This window comes from Anabrus simplex, chromosome 4, assembly GCF_040414725.1.
Source record: "Anabrus simplex isolate iqAnaSimp1 chromosome 4, ASM4041472v1, whole genome shotgun sequence".
Taxonomy (NCBI): domain Eukaryota; kingdom Metazoa; phylum Arthropoda; class Insecta; order Orthoptera; family Tettigoniidae; genus Anabrus; species Anabrus simplex.
In genome coordinates, this window is record NC_090268.1 from 40,245,465 (window position 1) to 40,265,163 (window position 19,699).

At 38.0% G+C, this 19,699-nt stretch overlaps 1 protein-coding gene across 1 annotated transcript in view; it reads left to right on the plus strand.

The window, feature by feature from the left end:
- Positions 1–19,699, plus strand: part of SCaMC (Short Calcium-binding Mitochondrial Carrier) — a 513,715-nt gene that overhangs the window by 68,695 nt on the left and 425,321 nt on the right. The window contains exon 4 of the mRNA XM_067145049.2: positions 12,631–12,742. Within this exon, the coding sequence (XP_067001150.1) occupies positions 12,631–12,742 (112 nt within the window). The remainder of the gene's footprint in view (positions 1–12,630; positions 12,743–19,699) is intronic.

A 19,699-nucleotide genomic window follows, 5' to 3' on the forward strand; every position in this document is an offset into this window, starting at 1 on the left:
TTCAATTATCTTTCAGATTTTTCATAACTCTTTACTATTCTTATTCTTATTCTTCAAGCACCCCCTTTTAACTTCAGTGGAATCTTCTTAATTTTGATGTATGAAGTCACCAATTCAACCAAGCCCAAGAATTCAACTTTAAGTTACAAGAGTCCTTGAGAGAAGTTCCCCTCTGGATTTAAGCTCAATTTTACTCAACAACAAGAATGTTAAGTTGCAGCTTGCTAGCCATGTGTTAGAACTGTGATTTTAATATTTTAACTGAGCAATTATAAAAAAAACCACTCTAATATTATTTTGGAACAATTTTAATTTTAAGGGCAGAATAGCATTTTTGTATAGCTTGTCTCATACCTATCAGTGCTGCATAAAAACCTTTTTTCAAGACTATCTATTAATCAAGATTTCATAAATACTTAAGACACAACTTGTGAAAAAAAACACCTCAGTGGTGCAAATCCTTTTTAATTGAATGCACGTTACTTTAAATTTCATATGTCTCCATAGTGGCACATTTGACTACAGTCTTTTAAGACTAGCTTATCACCAAAAACTAAGATATGTTTATAGGCCTATAGAAGAGATTTTAGTGTTGTTTTTTAAAAATGTATGTGTATTTTTTTGTTTCTTTTTATGGCTGAGGATGCCTCTTAAACAGACACAACATGCCCTAGTAACTTTGTTATTCTGAATGGAATAAATAATTATAGTATCGTAAAGGTGAATTTTCATCAAAGAACCAAAATACTTGAACCTTATCCTTGCAGCAAAATCTGTCTGGTGAAGTTTCTGCATAAACCTTATTTAATGTAGTCAAAATTTCAGCGGGTTGATTGTTTTATGGGCTGACCCCATGGATATATTTGTTTCTTGCGCTAGACGATTAAGTGATTTTCTGGACTTTGCTTCTAACCATACCGAAATATCCCCAAGTTTATTTTCAGTTGAAATGTGTCTTTTCCACTTCCTCTGTACGTCATAAACTAAACCTGTTGTACTCCACTTTTTCATCATTGTCATGTCTGAGGACAAGTTCAGCTGGCTTGGGGCAGGTCTTTCTATTTTATGCCCAAGGGAGACTTGAGCGTTAGGATGTGGGATGAAGATGATGATGATAATGTGATGAGGTTGAGAGAGGGTGAAACTTGGTGTTGATATGTATCCTATTCCTATCGAATAATACAAAGGGATCTGCTCAAAGCTTTACGTCCCCATCCGACAGATTATTCACCTTCAACAGCGCCATATATCCTCACTCCGTATGAAGACTGCTGGCCAACATTCTGATGGTGAAACTGTTTGTGACCAACGGGACTCGAACCGGCTAAGCATAGCGTCAAACCATATAGACTTGATGCTTTAATGATCATGACCGCCAGGTGGGCAGTTGGTTACAATCAAGAAGCAATCCCTTGTAACACTCATGAAAGAGTGCTCTAACAAATGCAAGCACAGGCTTGTGGTTAGCCTGCAATACTATCTCAACTTAGCGGGTTGTTTACCATAAAGGAGCTACCTATACCTTTATGTAAAAGACCAATACAACTACGCAATTCAAAATGACAGGCGACAATAGGCACACATTCTAGATACACTTTCCAGTACATCTACTATGTTAAGACTTCTCACCTTAATAATGAGAGTGATGGGCGATGTGTGCATGTTTTAGAGCTAAAATCATATTATCATAATATAACAATATTACTTTCAAATCCACCTTCAAATGCACCAAAACCTGTCAAAGCAAGTTATTAACACGTTGGCTGCCAGATCGGTACATTGTACCGCTGAGTGAGTTTCTCATGAGGCCATGGCGGTACAAAGCACTGCTGACAGGTGTTGCTATATGACTTTCCTTGCTGGGCCAGCGGACCACTGAGCTGTTGAATTCGCTACGCTAGCGTACCGCTATGGCCTCGTAGCAAATCCTGGGATGCTAGGTTTCCAAAATATAGTCTTAATTTTTTATTAATCCAACCTCCTTTTATTGGCAATATATGAGTATTTGTCCAATCAGTTTAGCCATGCGCTTAGGTGTGCCGGGTTAGCTAACTCGCAAGCTCAAGATTTTGGAGATTGTGGGTTTGAATCCTACAATCAGGAAACCTGGTTATGGTTTTCTGTGATTCCTATTTTCACCCCAAGCTTATGCTTACCTAATCAATAGGCCACACTGATTCCTTCCAAATTGTTGCACCCATACCTGAGCTGATTTCTACCCTTATAGCAATAAATATAGTGTAAACATGAGCGTATTTGCATTTTGCAAATGATAACATTCACTGACAACATAGTCCGACTCGTTGGCTGAACGGTCAGCGTACTGGCCTTCGGTTCAGAGAGTCCTGGGTTCGATTCCCGACCGGGTCGGGGATTTTAACCTTAATTGGTTAATTCCAATGTATGTGTTGTCTTGATCATCATTTCATCCTCATCACGACGTGCAGGTCGCCTACGGGTGTCAAATAGAAAGACCTGCACCTGGCGAGCCGAACCCGTCCTGGGATGTCCCGGCACTAAAAGCCATACGACTGACAACATAGCAACATTTTACATTACCACTGAGCATTTGGCAAGAAGTAAATAGGAAATAATTTATAGAAATACATGTTCACAAAAAAACATTTATTTTCTGATAACTAGAGTCCGGAATTCCATGCAACTGCATGTTCCTAAATAGGCTCGTTGCACTTGTGAAACTTTGCAAATATTCAATTTATGACTAATCAATTTCAAACAACCGTACTTTTTCCGTGCAGGTTTGCATGTTTTTGTCTTTTCATGCATAATGCATATTTCAAAAATTTTGCATTTAATAGTGAATAATTGGACATTATACCTAGGTATGACTTTTCTTATGACTTTGAGGCATGCATTAACTTGCATGATAGTGCCTTTTTTGAACATGGGTTTGAAGAATTTGGGACCGTACATCCACGTTATTTGTCTATTATTGAGAGAGAAAGAAAATGTATTCCTGGTACTGGTAAACTACTTGACAACCAAACTTAGATGCATAGAGGTCCTATCATCCAGTTATCCAAGCACTTCCTTATCTGTTGCTGGAGTAAACATGACAAAAATGGGAAGACCCTGCATCGAGCGCTCTAATCCTTAGAAATAAGGTGTCCCAGTAAAAACTGAACCCTAAATTACTAAATGCTATTTCTTTTTTCTTGTCTATGTTAGATGAAGAAATCAAAACTTGAATCTCACTACTGTGAAGCCTCGTTACTAAGATAGGAACATACAAACCTTGGTTTTGCACTGAATCCTGTTTCGTTTTCCTGGAATTTCCTACCCTGAACTCCGAACTCTCTCTGTTCTCACGTCTGAGGCCAAAATAATTGAGAAAAGAAGGGAATTGTAAAACAGCATCCTTACACACTTCAAATTGTAATTTAGTGTTGGACTGTGCTGTGAAGTGTTCGTGTCATGCCATCTGTTAAAAGTCTAGGAAGACACCTCGTGTCTAATTGGATTGAGGGAAGGAATGTCTTTTTTTTTTTTTGCAAGCTACTTTTATGTCACACCGACACAGATAGGTCTTATGGCGACGATGGGATAGGAAAGGGCTAGGAGTGGGAAGGAAGCAGCCGTGGCCTTAATTAAGGTACAGTCCCAGCATTTGCCTGGTGTGAAAATGGGGAAACCACGGAAAACCATCTTCAGGGCTGCCGACAGTGGGGTTCGAACCCACTATCTTCTGAATACTGGCCGCACTTAAGCGACTGCAGCTATCGGAAAGGAATTTCTAAGTTAATTTTATTCATTTAAGTATGAACCTGTCACTCCTTGTGACGTAGAAAGTTCATTTTCTGTGTTCAGGAATGTTCTGTCAGATAAACAAATGAACTTAAATGAAGAAAATGTGGAGAAATTACTTGTTATACAATGATTCAAAGGGAAGTGAAAATATACAATGTAGAACTAAAGTTTGATAGTGCATATTTTCCAGTTTATTGTGCATGTTCCGTCATTTGATAGTGCATGAATACATGCATATTTTGAGATTGATAGTGCATGGAAATCTGGGCTCTATTGATAACACTTCTGCATAGAAAATAATAAATACACGTTTTACAATATATACAATATTTGAGATGGAATAAGTCCACCCATTTTTTTCTGGTAACAAACTTTGCAGTATTTTCGTACCTTCCTGTTCTCACCTTCCTTCTGTTGTAACGTATGCCCTGCAGATATTTTTGGCCTAGGTGGGCTTTGTTCCTCCTCTCTTTTAGGTTCTTCCTTTTTTTTTTTTTTTCTTTTTTCAAGAGTTCCATAACAACACCTTCTTTGAAATTTGTTATTGATATGGGTTTTCCTGTTACTTTTTTTTTTTTTTTTTTTTACAGGATATGTGCGTTGACCAACGTTGTACCAAAAAGTAGCCCAATCGCTACATTTTTGTACCATCTTAGAGATTTTCTCAGAGACAAAACGTAACTGCTCACCTGTTCAGATAAGTCTGTATGACCTTTCCCTTCATTGTAATCGAGAATCATTGTTGGTTTCCGGATGTTACCACGCCTTCTTTCTACTTCTACAGTTTCATCACCATGTTTTGTCGACATCATAAGCATGTCCCTTTTTATCCTTCCATTTGAGGACAGTTATGCCTTTTTCATTCTTCTTTGCAATCACTTCACCTTTTTTCAGTTTCTTCTCAACAACTTCCTTTGGTATACCTTTCCTATTTTTTCTCAGAGTTCCCCAAAGATGCATCTGATGATCAAGCAGTGTCATAGCTAATTCCAAGCTCGTATAGTAATTATCATCTCCAAAAAAATCTTCGGCAAGTTCCATAACTACGCTTGTTGGGACAGATCTTCCTCCATCTCTTTCCTTTCCTGCATATATTATTATATTCCAGGTGTAACCTTTTGCGCAGCAAAGTTTGAAAGCTTTGACCCCATACTTGTGTGCTTTGTTTGGGATGAACTGTTTTATTATCAGTCTTCCACGGAAGGGTATCAGAGATTCATCGATGCAGACTGTCTGGCCAGGTATTAGTAGCTCCTTGTACTTTGCCACTAGCATAGTGATAAGAGCAGATAATTTGAATAGCCTGTCTCCAGGGGGACATTATTCATTGTTAGAGAAGTGCCACATTGCTAATAACAACTGGAATCTATTTCGGCTCATTGTTGAACATATTTCGTTCCTGTATACCACGAATAAGTTTGAATGGCGTTTATAAAAGTAGGAAAGATCACAATATGAAGATAAAGTTGGAATTCAAGAGGACAAACTGGGGCAAATATTCATTTATAGGAAGGGGAGTTAGGGATTGGAATAACTTACCAAGGGAGACGTTCAATAAATTTCCAATTTCTTTGAAATCATTTAGGAAAAGGCTAGGAAAGCAACAGATAGGGAATCTGCCACCTGGGCGACTGCCCTAAACGCAGATCAGTATTGATTAATTTAAAAAATTAATTAATTGAAATGTACTCCAGTAATCTGCAATGTGTGGCATATGCACTAGACCCATGTAGCGTATAATACCTAGGAAATTCCTCATTTCATTTTCGTTGGAGTCCATGAGCGGAGCATGTCCTTCCACAGAGAGTTTTTGGTCTGAATACAAATTTGTTTTGTCCACCATAAGAGTAATAAGCTCATTGTTAATGAATTTACAGTAGAAGTCATATGGAGAAGCGCTGACAAGTTTGTCATTCAGTTCAACTTTATCATAACTCCCAACAATGGAGGAAATATTCTGATGTGTTCCCTGAGGATTATGCTACATAACAAATATTTCCTCTCCTTCTTCATCTTCCTGCACCTCATTCTCCCCCTCTGTACTCTTGCGTTCTTCATTAGATGGTCCTGGTTGCACATCTTCTTCAATGGATGCCGCACTTCCTCATGAATGCAATTTTCCAGATGTCATATTATTCTTGTCCGCTGTATTATGTAGATTGTTATTTTTACTTGAGGTCTCGCTTCAGCTTTCTCTGGACTTCTTTCGTGGAGGTACTTCAGCATCGCTGTCACTTGAACTCTCAGTACAATAGTCTGGATTGTCTGAGAAGTCATGCATAGCCCGTAGCTCATCATCTACCAATTCTTTTGAATCTGAAATATACGTATACAATTTGTGGTTAGTAAATACATTTCAAATTTAATTTGGTGAAGAGTTTTTTTGTCTTGCAAAACGTAATAGATCAGTTTGACATGGACACTACTTACCAGAATTCTCATACTGAAGGCCTAGTGTCTTTGTCTTCTGAGTTTGAGAAGAAAATGGTTTCATTTTGTAACTAACCTCTCTGTTCACTGGTAAAATAACTTAGAAATATCTCGCAAGTATTTCACCCACACCCTGTTGTAAAACAATAAGTGCCTTACGATTGTAGTGTTAAGCGCTAGAATGAATGAATAAATAAATAAATAAATAAATAAATAAATGTAAGCAACCCACTAAGTGGAGATAGTTCTGGTTATGATGTCAACATCTCACATAGTTTGTCTTCCTTCAATTCAATTTTGGTATTATCGACCTGCATTCTACAAACAATTGATTGTTGTGCATGAACTCGGTACCATCGAAACAATATTAAATTGTTTGAAATAGAAATTTTGCAGCTTTTCTTTTTTGCAAAAACATAGCACATTTGTTCAGTTATATGAAATTTGCGATGTTTTGAAAGTTTAAATAAATAATTAAAAAATAGGTTGGAGTTTTTATATCAATAGTAATTAAATATACAAAACTATGTTTCCTCAAAATTCATCAAATTCATGACCGTGAAATATTCCGTTCTCTAGTAATACTTTATTTCATCCATTTTATATATATAATTTGAACGTGTAATCCAAAATTGCGAGAAAACTGCAATACTAATGCCCATGTGTTATATATCAAAAGAAAGGTCTTCATTTCAGGATTACTAGAAAAATAATATGCCTTTCATTAAGTCCTTTATTTGCGTAAAATAATAATTTATTTGAATAATATGATGCTTAAGTTCTTGCTGTCAACTACATTGGCTGGTAGATGGCTGTATGAAACTTGTCTCTGCTGATCTTTCTACAAAGGGCACTAGGAAAGGTTTGCAATACCCAAAAACGGTTGGCTGGACACCCCTGTTATGGTGAGGGATGAAAAGGGGGGGGGGGTGAAAACTGGTCTAGAAGGCAGCAAGACGCGACCTTCACACCATTTGTTACGAAGCAGTGGGATTGAAAGAAAGTTAAGATGTCAGTGAGGTCTAAAGGTGAATATTGCACAATTATCCGCTACAATTTTGCTTCTGGATTAACTGTTGACCAGTGCTTGGAGGAAATGACTCCTGTACTGGGGAAAGACTGTCCACATCGGACAATAATTTTCCGCTGGTACAAAGAGTTCCAGAGAGGAAATTTTGGGGTTGAAGACGATCCTCGTTCTGGGCGACCGTCTGAATCAGTGACTGAGGAAAACATTGAAGCTGTGAGGAAAATATTGCAGCAAGAGAGGCGGTTGACATATCGGCAGGTAGAAGAGACCGTCCACATCCCTGCACCAGCTATTCATTTAATTCTACACGGGAATCTCCATGTTAGAAAGGTTTGTTCCCTTTGGGTACCCCATTTACTTTCAGAGGAACAAAGGTCACATCGAGTAAAATGGTGCCAAAAAATGCTAAAACAGTTAGGGGACTTCGTATAACGTCAATAGTATCATTACAAGTGGTGAAACTTGGCTTATTATTACGATGTCCCAACAAAATCCCAGAACAAGGTGTGGCTGTTTGAAGATGAGGGTACTCCGGTGACTGTTCGAAAGTCAAGGTCAGTGAAGAAAAGGATGATTGCAGTATTCTTCACTAAACGGGCCATCCTGACTCGGGTTGTGCTAGAAACACAAAGGGCAGTTACTGCGAAGTGGTACAGTGAGACTTGTCTGCCTCAGGTCATCCAGGCTCTCAAGCAGCTCCATCCAAGGTCACGGCTCAACACTTGGCTCTTGCATCACGACAATGCTCCAGCACATCGTGCTAATGTAACGATGGATCTTCTTGCCAGATCAGGGTTGACTGTGCTTGATCACTCTCCATAGAGCCCTGATCTTGCCCCATGTGACTTCGCACTCTTTCCAGAAGTGAAGATGAAGCTGAAAGGGCAGCGTTTTTCATCCAACGAGGAGCTTCTGGCAGCATGGGATCAACAGTGTGAAAATGTAACCGAAGAAAAGTGGCAGAGTTGGTTCAGTGACTGGTTTCGGCATATGGAGAAGTATATTGAGTGTGGTGGAAATTATTTTGAAAAAGTCTAAAGCGTTCACTCACATTGCAAAACTTTCCTAGTGCCCTTTGTATGCCAGCCCAGTAGAGGGCTCTGTGAAAGTTTTCTATGCAGATCTTTCTTTTTTAGTCCAATAGATGGCCTTGTGAAATCGTTATCATCAGAATGCAAGTTGTTGCTCCATTTTGGTCTAATAAGCAATGTACGAAAAAATTATAAAATTAGAATTCATTACATATGCTTCCAAGAATCAGATAATTATGTACCTTGGGTTGGTCTGGTGTCTATTAACAGTAACCTGCCTTTCAAATTCAAAAGGAGGCAGTTCCTGTCGTGTCTTGCTTTTGCAATGGCCATTAACAAAGCACATGGTCAAAGTTGTGACAAAATAGTTATTTACTTATCTCGGTGTGGTCAGTTATATGTGGCATTTAGTAGATTTAAAGCTGCAAGGAATATCAACATTAAAATTATAACTACGCCATATCAGGGTCAGTTCCTCAAAGCTGAAGGGTATTTTTACAAAAAACATAGTTTGCAATGAAATACTAAAATCAGTCAATGAATAGGGCAGTCAAATGCAATCAGTTACAGTGAACTGTAGCCTACTTTGTTTAATTGATTCATGGCTGTTACAAGTATGCATGAGAAGATTATGATAGGGCAAATGGCAATGTTAAAAATTCCATATTTATATTGACAACATAAGTGTCAGTTTAAAGGCAAGTAAGTGGTCTTCCTGAGTTCACTATATTTTCCGTTATTTTTTCTCATGCTTCCTGTATCATCACATCCATTTTTAGTCTTTGTTCGCAGCTATTGCTATGACAGGCCACTAGCTTAACTATATTTGCAAAATTATATATGTTGATTTCACTTATTTATGAGAATAGAAGAATACACAGTTTCTTTGAGTAGTGTAGTCTTATTAAGATACTAGCTGATGTACCTGTGCTTCGCAACGGGATTCTCAGAAAGACTGACTTGGTGGTTTTCCTAACTGAATTCAACATAGGTCATTACAAAAACGTCAGTAGGAATGTAGCGATTGAAAGCAATGTTATCATATAAAATACTCGATCAAATGAAAAACTGCACACTTTCTCACTTTCAACGAACAGTACTGCGGTGCCGATCCAGCAGTCCAAAGTTCCAGAGCTGGAATAACCAGGTCGCAGACTGCCGTGAACACTCCTCTGTCATTATTCCGTTAAATATGCACACTACTCATTCCAATCAGTGCCTCAGAGTAGGGATTGAATAGTTCGAATACTATGATGAACCAGTGTGTTACGTACCAGTAATATCAGAAAATGTATGAACCAGTGGAATGGCATGCTAAAGAAGAAAGTTATCTAACTCCCCTGCTACTTCCCGCCAATACACGGGCAGGCTGTTACAGTCGGTACGACCAGGCGAGTTGGCCGTGTGGTTAGGGGCACGCAGCTGTGAGCTTGCATCCGGGAGATAGTGGATTCGAACCCCACTGCCGGCATCCCTGAAGATGGTATTCCGTGGTTTCCCATTTCCACACCAGTCATACCGGAATGTACCTTCATTAAAGCCAAGGCCGCTTCCTTCACACCCCTATTTATTTCCTATCCCATCGTCGCCAAAAGACCTACCTGTGTCCGTGCGACATCAAGCAAATTTAAAAAAACTCGGTACGCTGCAGTAATCCTATCCACAGGGGATGAGTGGAAACAGAAGACAAAAAGCACATCAAAACAAACAATGGTCAATGTAATGTTATTGTTGATAGTTTGAGCTTTCTATATTGCAGGCCTTCACATTAGTTTTCTTTCGACTCTGTGATATTAGGGCGTCATACAAAATTATTTATATCGTAGACTGTAGTTCCTTATTCTCAGACTTTACATACCGATTTTCACTCAATTCTGTTTACCCATTTTCTCGTGACTCGGCGCTGATATGGACTTAGTAACAAAAATCCAAATTCATGAATATCTCTGATTATATGCAGTACGGTAACAATGTGTAAGACATAAGTGATTGGAAAATTAATAACTTCTTACATAACTAAAGTTAACTTACGACATAACTAAAGTTAACTTACGACATAACTAAAGTTATGTTGGTTATGTAGTATTTATCGATACGACCACTAATAACATAAATAACTTATTTGTGAATTACATTTCAGGCCTTCCCCTAAACTACCATTTCACTCAACGTGAATAAAATAATTTGTAGCCTAGATTGCAGTGGTTCATCGCCCGACATTACATACCGAGTTTCATTAAATTCTCTTCAGCCGTTTTCTATCGATGCGTGGACAGACGGACAGACAGACAGACAGACAGACAGACAGACAGACAGACAGACAGACAGGAATTACGGAAAAGTAAAAAATGCATTTTCTTGTTACTGTGGACATGACAGGTACAGAAATATCATTAATTTCAAATTCTGAGCAATGCACAGGTAAAACACTTATTTTATATATAGATTACATTTCAGGCCTTCCCCTAAACTACCATTTCACTCAATGCAAATAACATTATTGATAGCCTAGATTATAGGGACCTATTCCCCGACTTTGCATACAAATTTTCGTGAAGATACGACCACTAATAAAATAAATATTTGTCAATTAAATTTTAGGCCTTCCCCTAAAATACTAATTTTCTCAGCGTGTATAGCCTATATTGTAGTGAATCATTTCCCATCTTTTTGTAGCGATTTTCATTAAGACACGACCACTAATAACATAAATATTTGAGAATAAAATTTCAGGCCTTCCCCTAAACTACCATTTCACTCAGCGTGATTAAAATAATTTATAGCCTAGATTGTAGCGGTTCATCACCTGACTTTACATTCCAATTTTCATTAAATTCTCTTCAGCCGTTTTCTCGTGATGCGTGTACATACATACATACATACATACATACATACATACATACATACAGACAGAAATTACGGAAAATTAAAAAATGCATTTTCTTGTTACTGTGGACACGACCGATACAGAAATACAATTTTTTTTTTCAAATTCTGAGCAATGTACAGACAAAACTCTTATTTTATATATAGAGATTTAGGTCCAGTGTGGCAAGAGTTAATATTAACTAATTAATTAATAATGTTATTTAGCACATTATCAAAATATACTGGAAATTTAAAAAATTGAGGAGGGGGTGCATTGAAATCGCTTAACATTTTAATGTAACCCTCATATAAGGAGCCTCCTAATATATATATATAGTTCAGCTGGGGAATGAAAAAAAATGGTGAAAAAATACTTGTGTAGACAGTGAATTGAAGGACATATAAATTATAAAGAATAAATGCACAGAAAAGGGGGATATTTTGAAATTACCTCACGAGAAAGAACAAAGTGACTAATGAGAATTAGCATTGAAGACTTACAAGTGCTCTGGAGGGAATTGGTAGGTTCTGAAAAGATGAAGATTGATGATGATGATGATGATGATGATGATGATGATGATGATGATGATGATGATGATGATGATGATGTCACCTATGATGATGGCTTGAGTGTGTTAGGGGCAGGGGTGCGTGGCAGCAGTTGCAGAGTCTACAATAATAATGTTATTGGTTTTATGTCCTACTAAGTACTTTTGCAGTTTTTGTAGATACCAAGAATTTTGTTCCACTGGAGTTTTCTTTTTAATGTGCAGTAAATCTACAGACATGAAACTGATGTATTTGAACACCTTCAAATACCAGCTGACTGAGCTGGGATCAAACACATCAACTTGAATTCTGAAAGATAATGCTTTATTGCCAGAGCTACTATACTCAGCCCGACAGTTGGTGCTGTAGATGGAGTGAGCCGGTATTAATGATAGGTGGAAAGGGGTGGCCAAGGTAGGGCTAATTAATCTCCAAGCCTGTTTCTGCTCCAGATTTAAAAATTATTTGTTGTGTGTGTGTTTTGGTCTGCCTTACAAAAAAATAGGTAACTCTGTTAGCACTTAACTATTTTTTAGCAAGCGTAATTTCTAAGGTAAGTTGCAATAATATGTTGAGATTGGTTAACTGGTAAGTGATTCTCATCTCAATCTAGAGAAAAACCAGGAGGCTCCCTTAGCTGAGATATGTATGTGGTAGAGTGACCAGTTCCTTTCCCGAATTCCTCAGGTCATTCTTAATTCCCTCTTGACTGCAGGAATCAAAGTTACAGCCTCTAGCAGAGTTGAATAAACACTTATCTGACTAACAGATACGAGTTTACATTTACAGAATTTTATATGATTACTGGATTTGTGGACCAGCATTGGAGCCAATTACATTAGGATGGAAAATTCTTTTGAGATGCAGGACTCTGTTACAAAGCTCGAAGGGGCCACTAGATTATCTGGTTTCATCTTATTACTGTTACTTACATTTAACTGTTACTTTTTGCAGAATGGATCAGGACGGCAGTTTAAACATCAGTTTTGATGAATGGCGAGACTTCTTGCTCTACGCTCCCAGTACAGATATCATAGAACTCATCAAATACTGGAGACATTCAACGGTAAGTTATAGTTTTCTGTTACATTTCTTGTCAATTGTTCTCTCTGATTGGTTACTGCTAAGCAGTGGAAGTGAAATTCCTTGTGGAAGGACTTCTCTGCTGCAAATTTCTTCTGCCAATTTTCAGTTCATCCTCTTTCCTCATCTCAACACAATTTATAGTAAAATGCATCTACAGAGTTTTCAGTTCCAACTTTTATGAGCTTAGACTTCTGTTTAACTAGCTACAAACTACTCTCTCTTATCACAGCTGCCATACTGCATGGTCCTTGTTAAAAGATCTCACAGATGGGGCCCCAAGGGACAATATCAGCAGATCCTGACACACAGTAGTGTCCTATGGCAATCTGAAAGTAAAGGGAGCAGGATTGTATTGTCGGGGAGCTGTTAGTGACAAATGGGCTCAATGGTGGGAAGTGTGAGATTCTTTTTTTTTGCTTGAGGATAAGCTGTAGAGCGACTTGTGTGCTGCTCTCATGATGAAGCAATCTTATTTAGGGAGGTGAATACGTTTCCTTTTGGGAAAAAAAATAGAAGGAAATGGAACTCCCATCCAGAATAAGCGAAAGACTCATGACTAGGGCCTGGATGTACTAAATACAGTAAAAAATACCCAAGTATATGTATTTCAAAATTTGAAATTTGTAATGAAAACATGAAAAAAAAAAAAGTAAGAAATACTGTATGTAGTCATCAGTGTCGCTGCATCTTGTATCTGAGTAAACATGTTCTTCAGCAGTTTTCATTCTCACACTCGCAATGCTTTGTTTCGGATGAGTTAGCAGTCCAATCTTGGCATGAAACACACAGATCACATGGACTGGCTGGGGGAGGGCAGAGCTGAGCTTGACGGAGCTTCCGTGCTTGTCCTTTATCCTCTTCACATCGTCGTTCTTCTTCAAACACGGTAACCGTTGTAGAAACAGTGTGGTGCCAAAGTATACGATTCTCAGCAAATGTATCTTTTCATAGTATGCTTTAGCTGGTCTTTGAAATGCCTCAAAGGGGCTTCATGAAGTCTTGTGCCAGAGCAGAGTTTACCGTACAGGAGTTGAAGAGGAAGCGTGGTCTAGCTCATGCACTGGACGTGCTCTATCCATCTGACATGGTGGCCAGTGATGGTGCCTCAGTGCTTTCTCAAGAACTGCAAGGTTGGTGACATGGTCCTCCCATTTGATGTTCAAGATGGAACCAAGTTTTTGCAGATGGAAACACTCTAGCTTTCTGATATCCTGACGGTAGAGGGTCCAAGTTTCACAACCATAAAGCCGTGTTAATATGACAACAGCATGGTAAGCCATGATCTTGGTATGCATTGTAAGGTCCTTATTCATGAAAACACAGTGGGATAAATGTCCAAATGCTGAGTGGGTAGCACCAATTCTCTATCCATATCTGTATGTATCATTATACTAACAGCATTCTTTTTTTGTAGATTACCTCAAGCAAACACATGATCATAATGATTAATTATAGGCCTAGTTTATTAGTATCAAGTACTCTACTATATGCATTACGATTTTTTCGTATTCATTCAGAAATATTCTTTAAATTTAACTTCAGCATTACATAATTGCTTTATCAAATGATGAAATTCGCCAAACTTTGTAAGTTAACGCCATGCACCCCTTTCCTTTTGCTCTTACATACAGAAAGTAACAATAGTTCATTGTCGGAGTCGTCTCAGCTCGCCCATGAGACACTAACAGCCAACATCTTGGCCAAGACTGAACAGTCTCATACAAAACAGCTTTCTGTGTGGCCGCATGGGGTAGGGAACGTAGCATACATCTCGTACGTAGTGTACGTGGCGTAGCATTCTGTGTGACCTTGGCTTTAATAACAGATTGTGCCGAAATCCTGCAGTCTAATATTTTGGAACTTGAAAATAGGTCCGATGAATAGTATATGAAAATGAGCCTTTCTGAGACTAAATTGCAGTAGGTAAGATATCCAAGAGAATTGAATGTCATATTGGGGATACAAAACTGGAACAGGTAGATAATTTCAAGTTTTTAGGATGTGTGTGCTCCCTGGATAGTAGCATAGTGAGTGAAATTGAATCAAGGTGCAGTAAAGCTAATGCAGTGAGCTCGCAGTTGTGATTAACAGTATTATGCAAGAAAGAAGTCAGCTCCCAAATGAAACTATCTTTACATTGGTCTGTTTTCAGATCATCTTTGCCTCTCAGGAGTGAAATCTGTGTGGACCCAGGATATCTTATACATAAGGTAGAAATAACAGACATGAAAGTAGTGAGAATGATTGCTGTTATAACTGATGGGAACAATGACAAGAGAGTTCTCAGAATGAGGAGATAAAGGCTAAGTTAGGAATGAACTTGAGCTGTACGCATAAACCAGCTTCAGTGGTGGGGTCATGTGAGGTTTATGGAGGAGGATAGGTTACCTAGAAAAAAAATGGACTCTAAAGGTAAGAGACGTAGAGAGAAAGACCAAGATGACGATGGTTAGACTCAGTTTCTAACAATTTAAAGATAAGAGATAGAGAAGTAAGCGAGGCCACATAACAAGTTACAGATAGAGGATTGTGCCGGCGATTAATAAATTCACAGAGGCTTGCAGACTGAACGCTGAAAGGCATAACTATTTATAATGGAGATGTATGTATGTATTTCACACATCACCCTTCCCCTCAAAGATCTCCGGCATTTTCATCAGGGTCGTATACTGGGTCTTAGGCTAGATGGTATTGTAAAACTTAAAGGCCAATAAAGGGCAGGAAATAAGTGGCATCTAACTATGATGAATGAGAATCAATATCAACTTAAAATACAAGGTGTTTATTAACTCTTGGTGATGATTAAAAATGAAGCAAAGAAAAATGTCACTAACTGGGATGAATATACAAATTTAACATGTCCACTGTACATTTAGCACAAGGTTACTTCTTTTTACTAATGTTAATTCATTTTTACCTTTTGATAGTTGTGAATTTTTGATTGAGAATGCAAGACTGAGTACAATTTGAGTAAAACTTATTGCAATGACCATGTATGTGCGGTACAAATTATTAAAATAGTTCCGTAAACACTGGAAATTTATTATTCGATTATTATGTGTGTCTGGGTGGGACCTATATTACAAACTTAACTCACTCAAAAAAGAAACCACTTAAAGTAATACCAACTGAATACACAAGAAAACTCAAAACTACCCTGGTTCGGACTCGAATCCAGGACATAAATTCCTGACACAAGAACAGAACCTGCATCATCAACATACACAAAATTATACAATACACAGCAATACAAATGTAGACACAATAAATCCAGTCAAACATGAGACCATTCCATGTTATTGGCCATGCTTGATGCAGCTGTTGAGGTTCAAATGAGCAGACTCTGCACTTCAAAGATGGGTCCTGAAAACCCTATCATATTCAAGAGAATGGTTGTATGGCAATAGAACAATGACCGTACCTCTGATCAAATTAAAATGAGGGAAATATATTTTCTAACGAATCCAAAAAAAATGCATGTTTGGAATCCAATCTCACCGTAAACCGACCTTCACCATGTTTTTGTTTCACAAAAGATATTATTGCTCCCTTTTCACTGCAGGGCACTCACCCTGACCTTGGGGGCGTGACTTTGTCACATAAATCTCCGGCTCCTTTACTGAGGCAGCCGATACATACAAAGCTTCCTCACATATGGGCTAAAATATTTTCATTCTCAGGTAATTTATTCTGCCTTCCCGGCTTTTAAATCTTCGTCGCTTATATAATTAAATTCAGCCCATTAACCCACTAGTTCATTGAGGCATCACATCTCATAATCCATTGCATAGCGTATATTAAATCTCTTCACACCAGAGTACTAGCTTCCAAACCCGATTGTACCCCTAGGTGATGTTATTTCCCTACTCTCGTAACTGTCTTAACTTCTTTTTAAAAGTGGTTTAAAATAACAGGGTGAGACTACCACATTCTCTACTCACAGCCTGTAATTTATCTTGGGAATGATTCTGATATCTCTGTCTCTCGCCTAGCTATCAGGTGGACGTTGTTCGAATCTCATTGACATCTTCAATAAGAAAATAATAACAATAACAACACAACCTCTCTTCGGTGGAGAAATATCTGTGAGGAAAGGTGTCTGCTAAAAGTTGCAAAAATTAATAGAGCATTTTAACGGCAAAGAACATCTTTTTGATTATTCTAAGTAATTTCTAACTAAATATGTGCCTGGGAGATATTACAGGGGACTTTACAACTTTGGAAAGTAATCATTCAGCTGGATGTGAAAGTATAGCACATTTTTCTTTACGGCAATATTCTTGAAAAAGGAATAACGACTCAGTGTGACACACAAATTATTTATACAATTAACCTCAACTTTCAGTTTATTTGAGATTTCTCGCACTTTTTCTGTAACAATTGCCCACTCTCATAGTTTCTTTGCTAGAATACATTTGAACCACTCATATACTGCAATGTTCACTTCTGCAAAAACTGACTCCCACTTTCTTTTCATTCCTTGATTTCTGTTTTCCTCCCGTTCACTTAAAATATAATTGTTATTCTGCACAATTGTGTTCTCCTTCAGTTTAATTTTTCAGGGAGCTTTTCTCACCGAAAGCTGTTTTGACTTCATTTTTTCTCATCTCGAAATCTAAACACACTCGTCCCTCGTAATGTATTTTATGGGCTTGAAATTTCTACCTCAACAGTCAGCACATGAAAGTCTCTTCCTTATCAAGTTTAACTGAACTATCTGACCTCAACTTTATCAGCGACAATCTGAGTTATGAGTAGAATGATGCAAGATAAGCTGGAAAATCCCTTGGTAACATGTGAGTAAACAGTCATGGGTATCATTCCCAGGCAGCTAGAATTTTCAGAATGTACACTAATTAGAACACAATGTGACCCTAATGAAAGGTTTGGAAAGAGCCCTGTACAGAACAATTAATTTCACGGCTACTTGCGTATTCCTTCTGTTTCTGTTTTGCTGGGACATAATATAGTACAAACATTCAAAAGGAATTCCTGTATGTCTGCAGAATGATTTCAAGATAAAGAATAGCATAGCCCTGTGTAAAGAAAGTGTCCTAGAATGTGTAGAATGTCCGTTTAAGACAAGTGGACGAGACTAATGGCGATATTCGCTGTCTGGAATTCAAGGTGTCCCCTTAAATGAGGCTTATTTAACACGTGTGTTATGTAAAATAAAATTGGTTCCGTGGAAAAATGTCTGTATATTAGGGCAGGTTTGACTGTATATTGAAGCAAGAGGACATCAGGCTTAAGAAGTTAGAGAAAAGTTAGTAAAAAGTAAACACAGTAAACATTACTATTTATACTATTATATATAATAAGATATTATTACCACTACTTACTTTTTTGGCATGTTATTCAATCCATTCTTTTCTTCTTTTGCTCCACAAGCCTTGGTCAGCCAGCACTTGCTTATCATTGAAGTACACTGCAAAAGCTTTTTGTCTTCTTGAAAGCTATAGTACTTTGAACAAATGAGTTCCTAAATTATCATAAATGCAAGTAAGAAGAGTTAAAAGCCCTGATGCAAAATCACTCCTGCCATTTAAGGCTATTAATTGTATCTTGGTTCTAATCTTATCTAAAGAAATATCTTAATGACCAAGCATGTTGGTTGCATGGTACAGGCCATGTAGCTGTAAGCTTGCTTTCAGGAGATGGTGGGTTCGAACCTCACCATTGGCAGCCCTGAATATTGTTTTTCTGGGGTTTCAATGCAAGATGAAAACCTTTTCATATTCATTGTTAATAAATTAGAAGAGTTTGTATAATATTTAGGCTGTCAATTTCCTTGTGCTGTAATTGGTTAAAAAAAAAAAAAAAATCACATTATGACATTGCTAAATGAACTTGAGCCGAAAGAGAAAATCTGGATCCTGTGAAAGGTATCCAAGACCCATCGGTTTACTTGTGGTAGAGTACTCGTTACTGTCATCACCAGCAATCTTTTCATGGCACTCGTTCTTGTATGTGAATGGGGAATTTATGCAACATGCCTTAAACTTCCATCTGGTAGTGCCATTTCATGGGATGCACATTTTTACTTCATTCAGTACATTGTTACCGATTTATAAAAAGAGAGCATGTAATATAAAACATAGGGCAGAAAATAAGCAGATCTGTGGAATTTTGATGCATCATCAGTTCATGTATTTCTTTTAAATTTAAGAGAAACTAAGATGACTTTATCTAAAACCATCAGTATATTTAGCATAATTTCAATCAATCAATCAATCAATCAATCAATCAATCAATCAATTAATCCAATCAGTCAATCAATCACTACTACTGATCTGCATTTAGGGCAGTCACCCAGGTGGCAGATTCCTTACCTGTTGTTTTCCTAGCCTTTTCTTAAATAATTTCAGAGAAATTGGAAATTTATCGAACATCTGCCTTGGTATATTATTCCAGTCCAGTGGCGTATCCTGGAATCTCCACTGAGGCATGCAACTAGTAACCATGCAGTTAACACAATGTATTAAGTAAATTTCAATTCTACTCGCCCTAATTACATGTAGGTGAACTAGAGCCAAACAGTTTTACTGTAAGTTTCTGGACTGAACGTGCGTACACAATTCTTGTTTTTCTGTTTTTAAATTTACGAGGGTCCGCCTCTGTGGTGTAGTGGTTAATGTGATTAGCTGCCACTCCCGGAGGCCCGGGTTCGATTCCTGGCTCTGCCACGAAATTTGAAAAGTGGTACGAGGGCTGGAACGGGGTCCACTCAGCCTCGGGAGGTCAACTAAGTAGAGGTGGGTTCGATTCCCACCTCAGCCATCCTCGAAGTGGTTTCCCACTTCTCCTCCAGGCAAATGCCGGGATGGTACCTAACATAAGGCCACGGCCGCTTCCTTCCCTCTTCCTTGTCTATCCCTTCCAATCTTCCCATCCCCCGCAAGGTCCATGTTCAGCATAGCAGGTGAGGCAGCCTGGA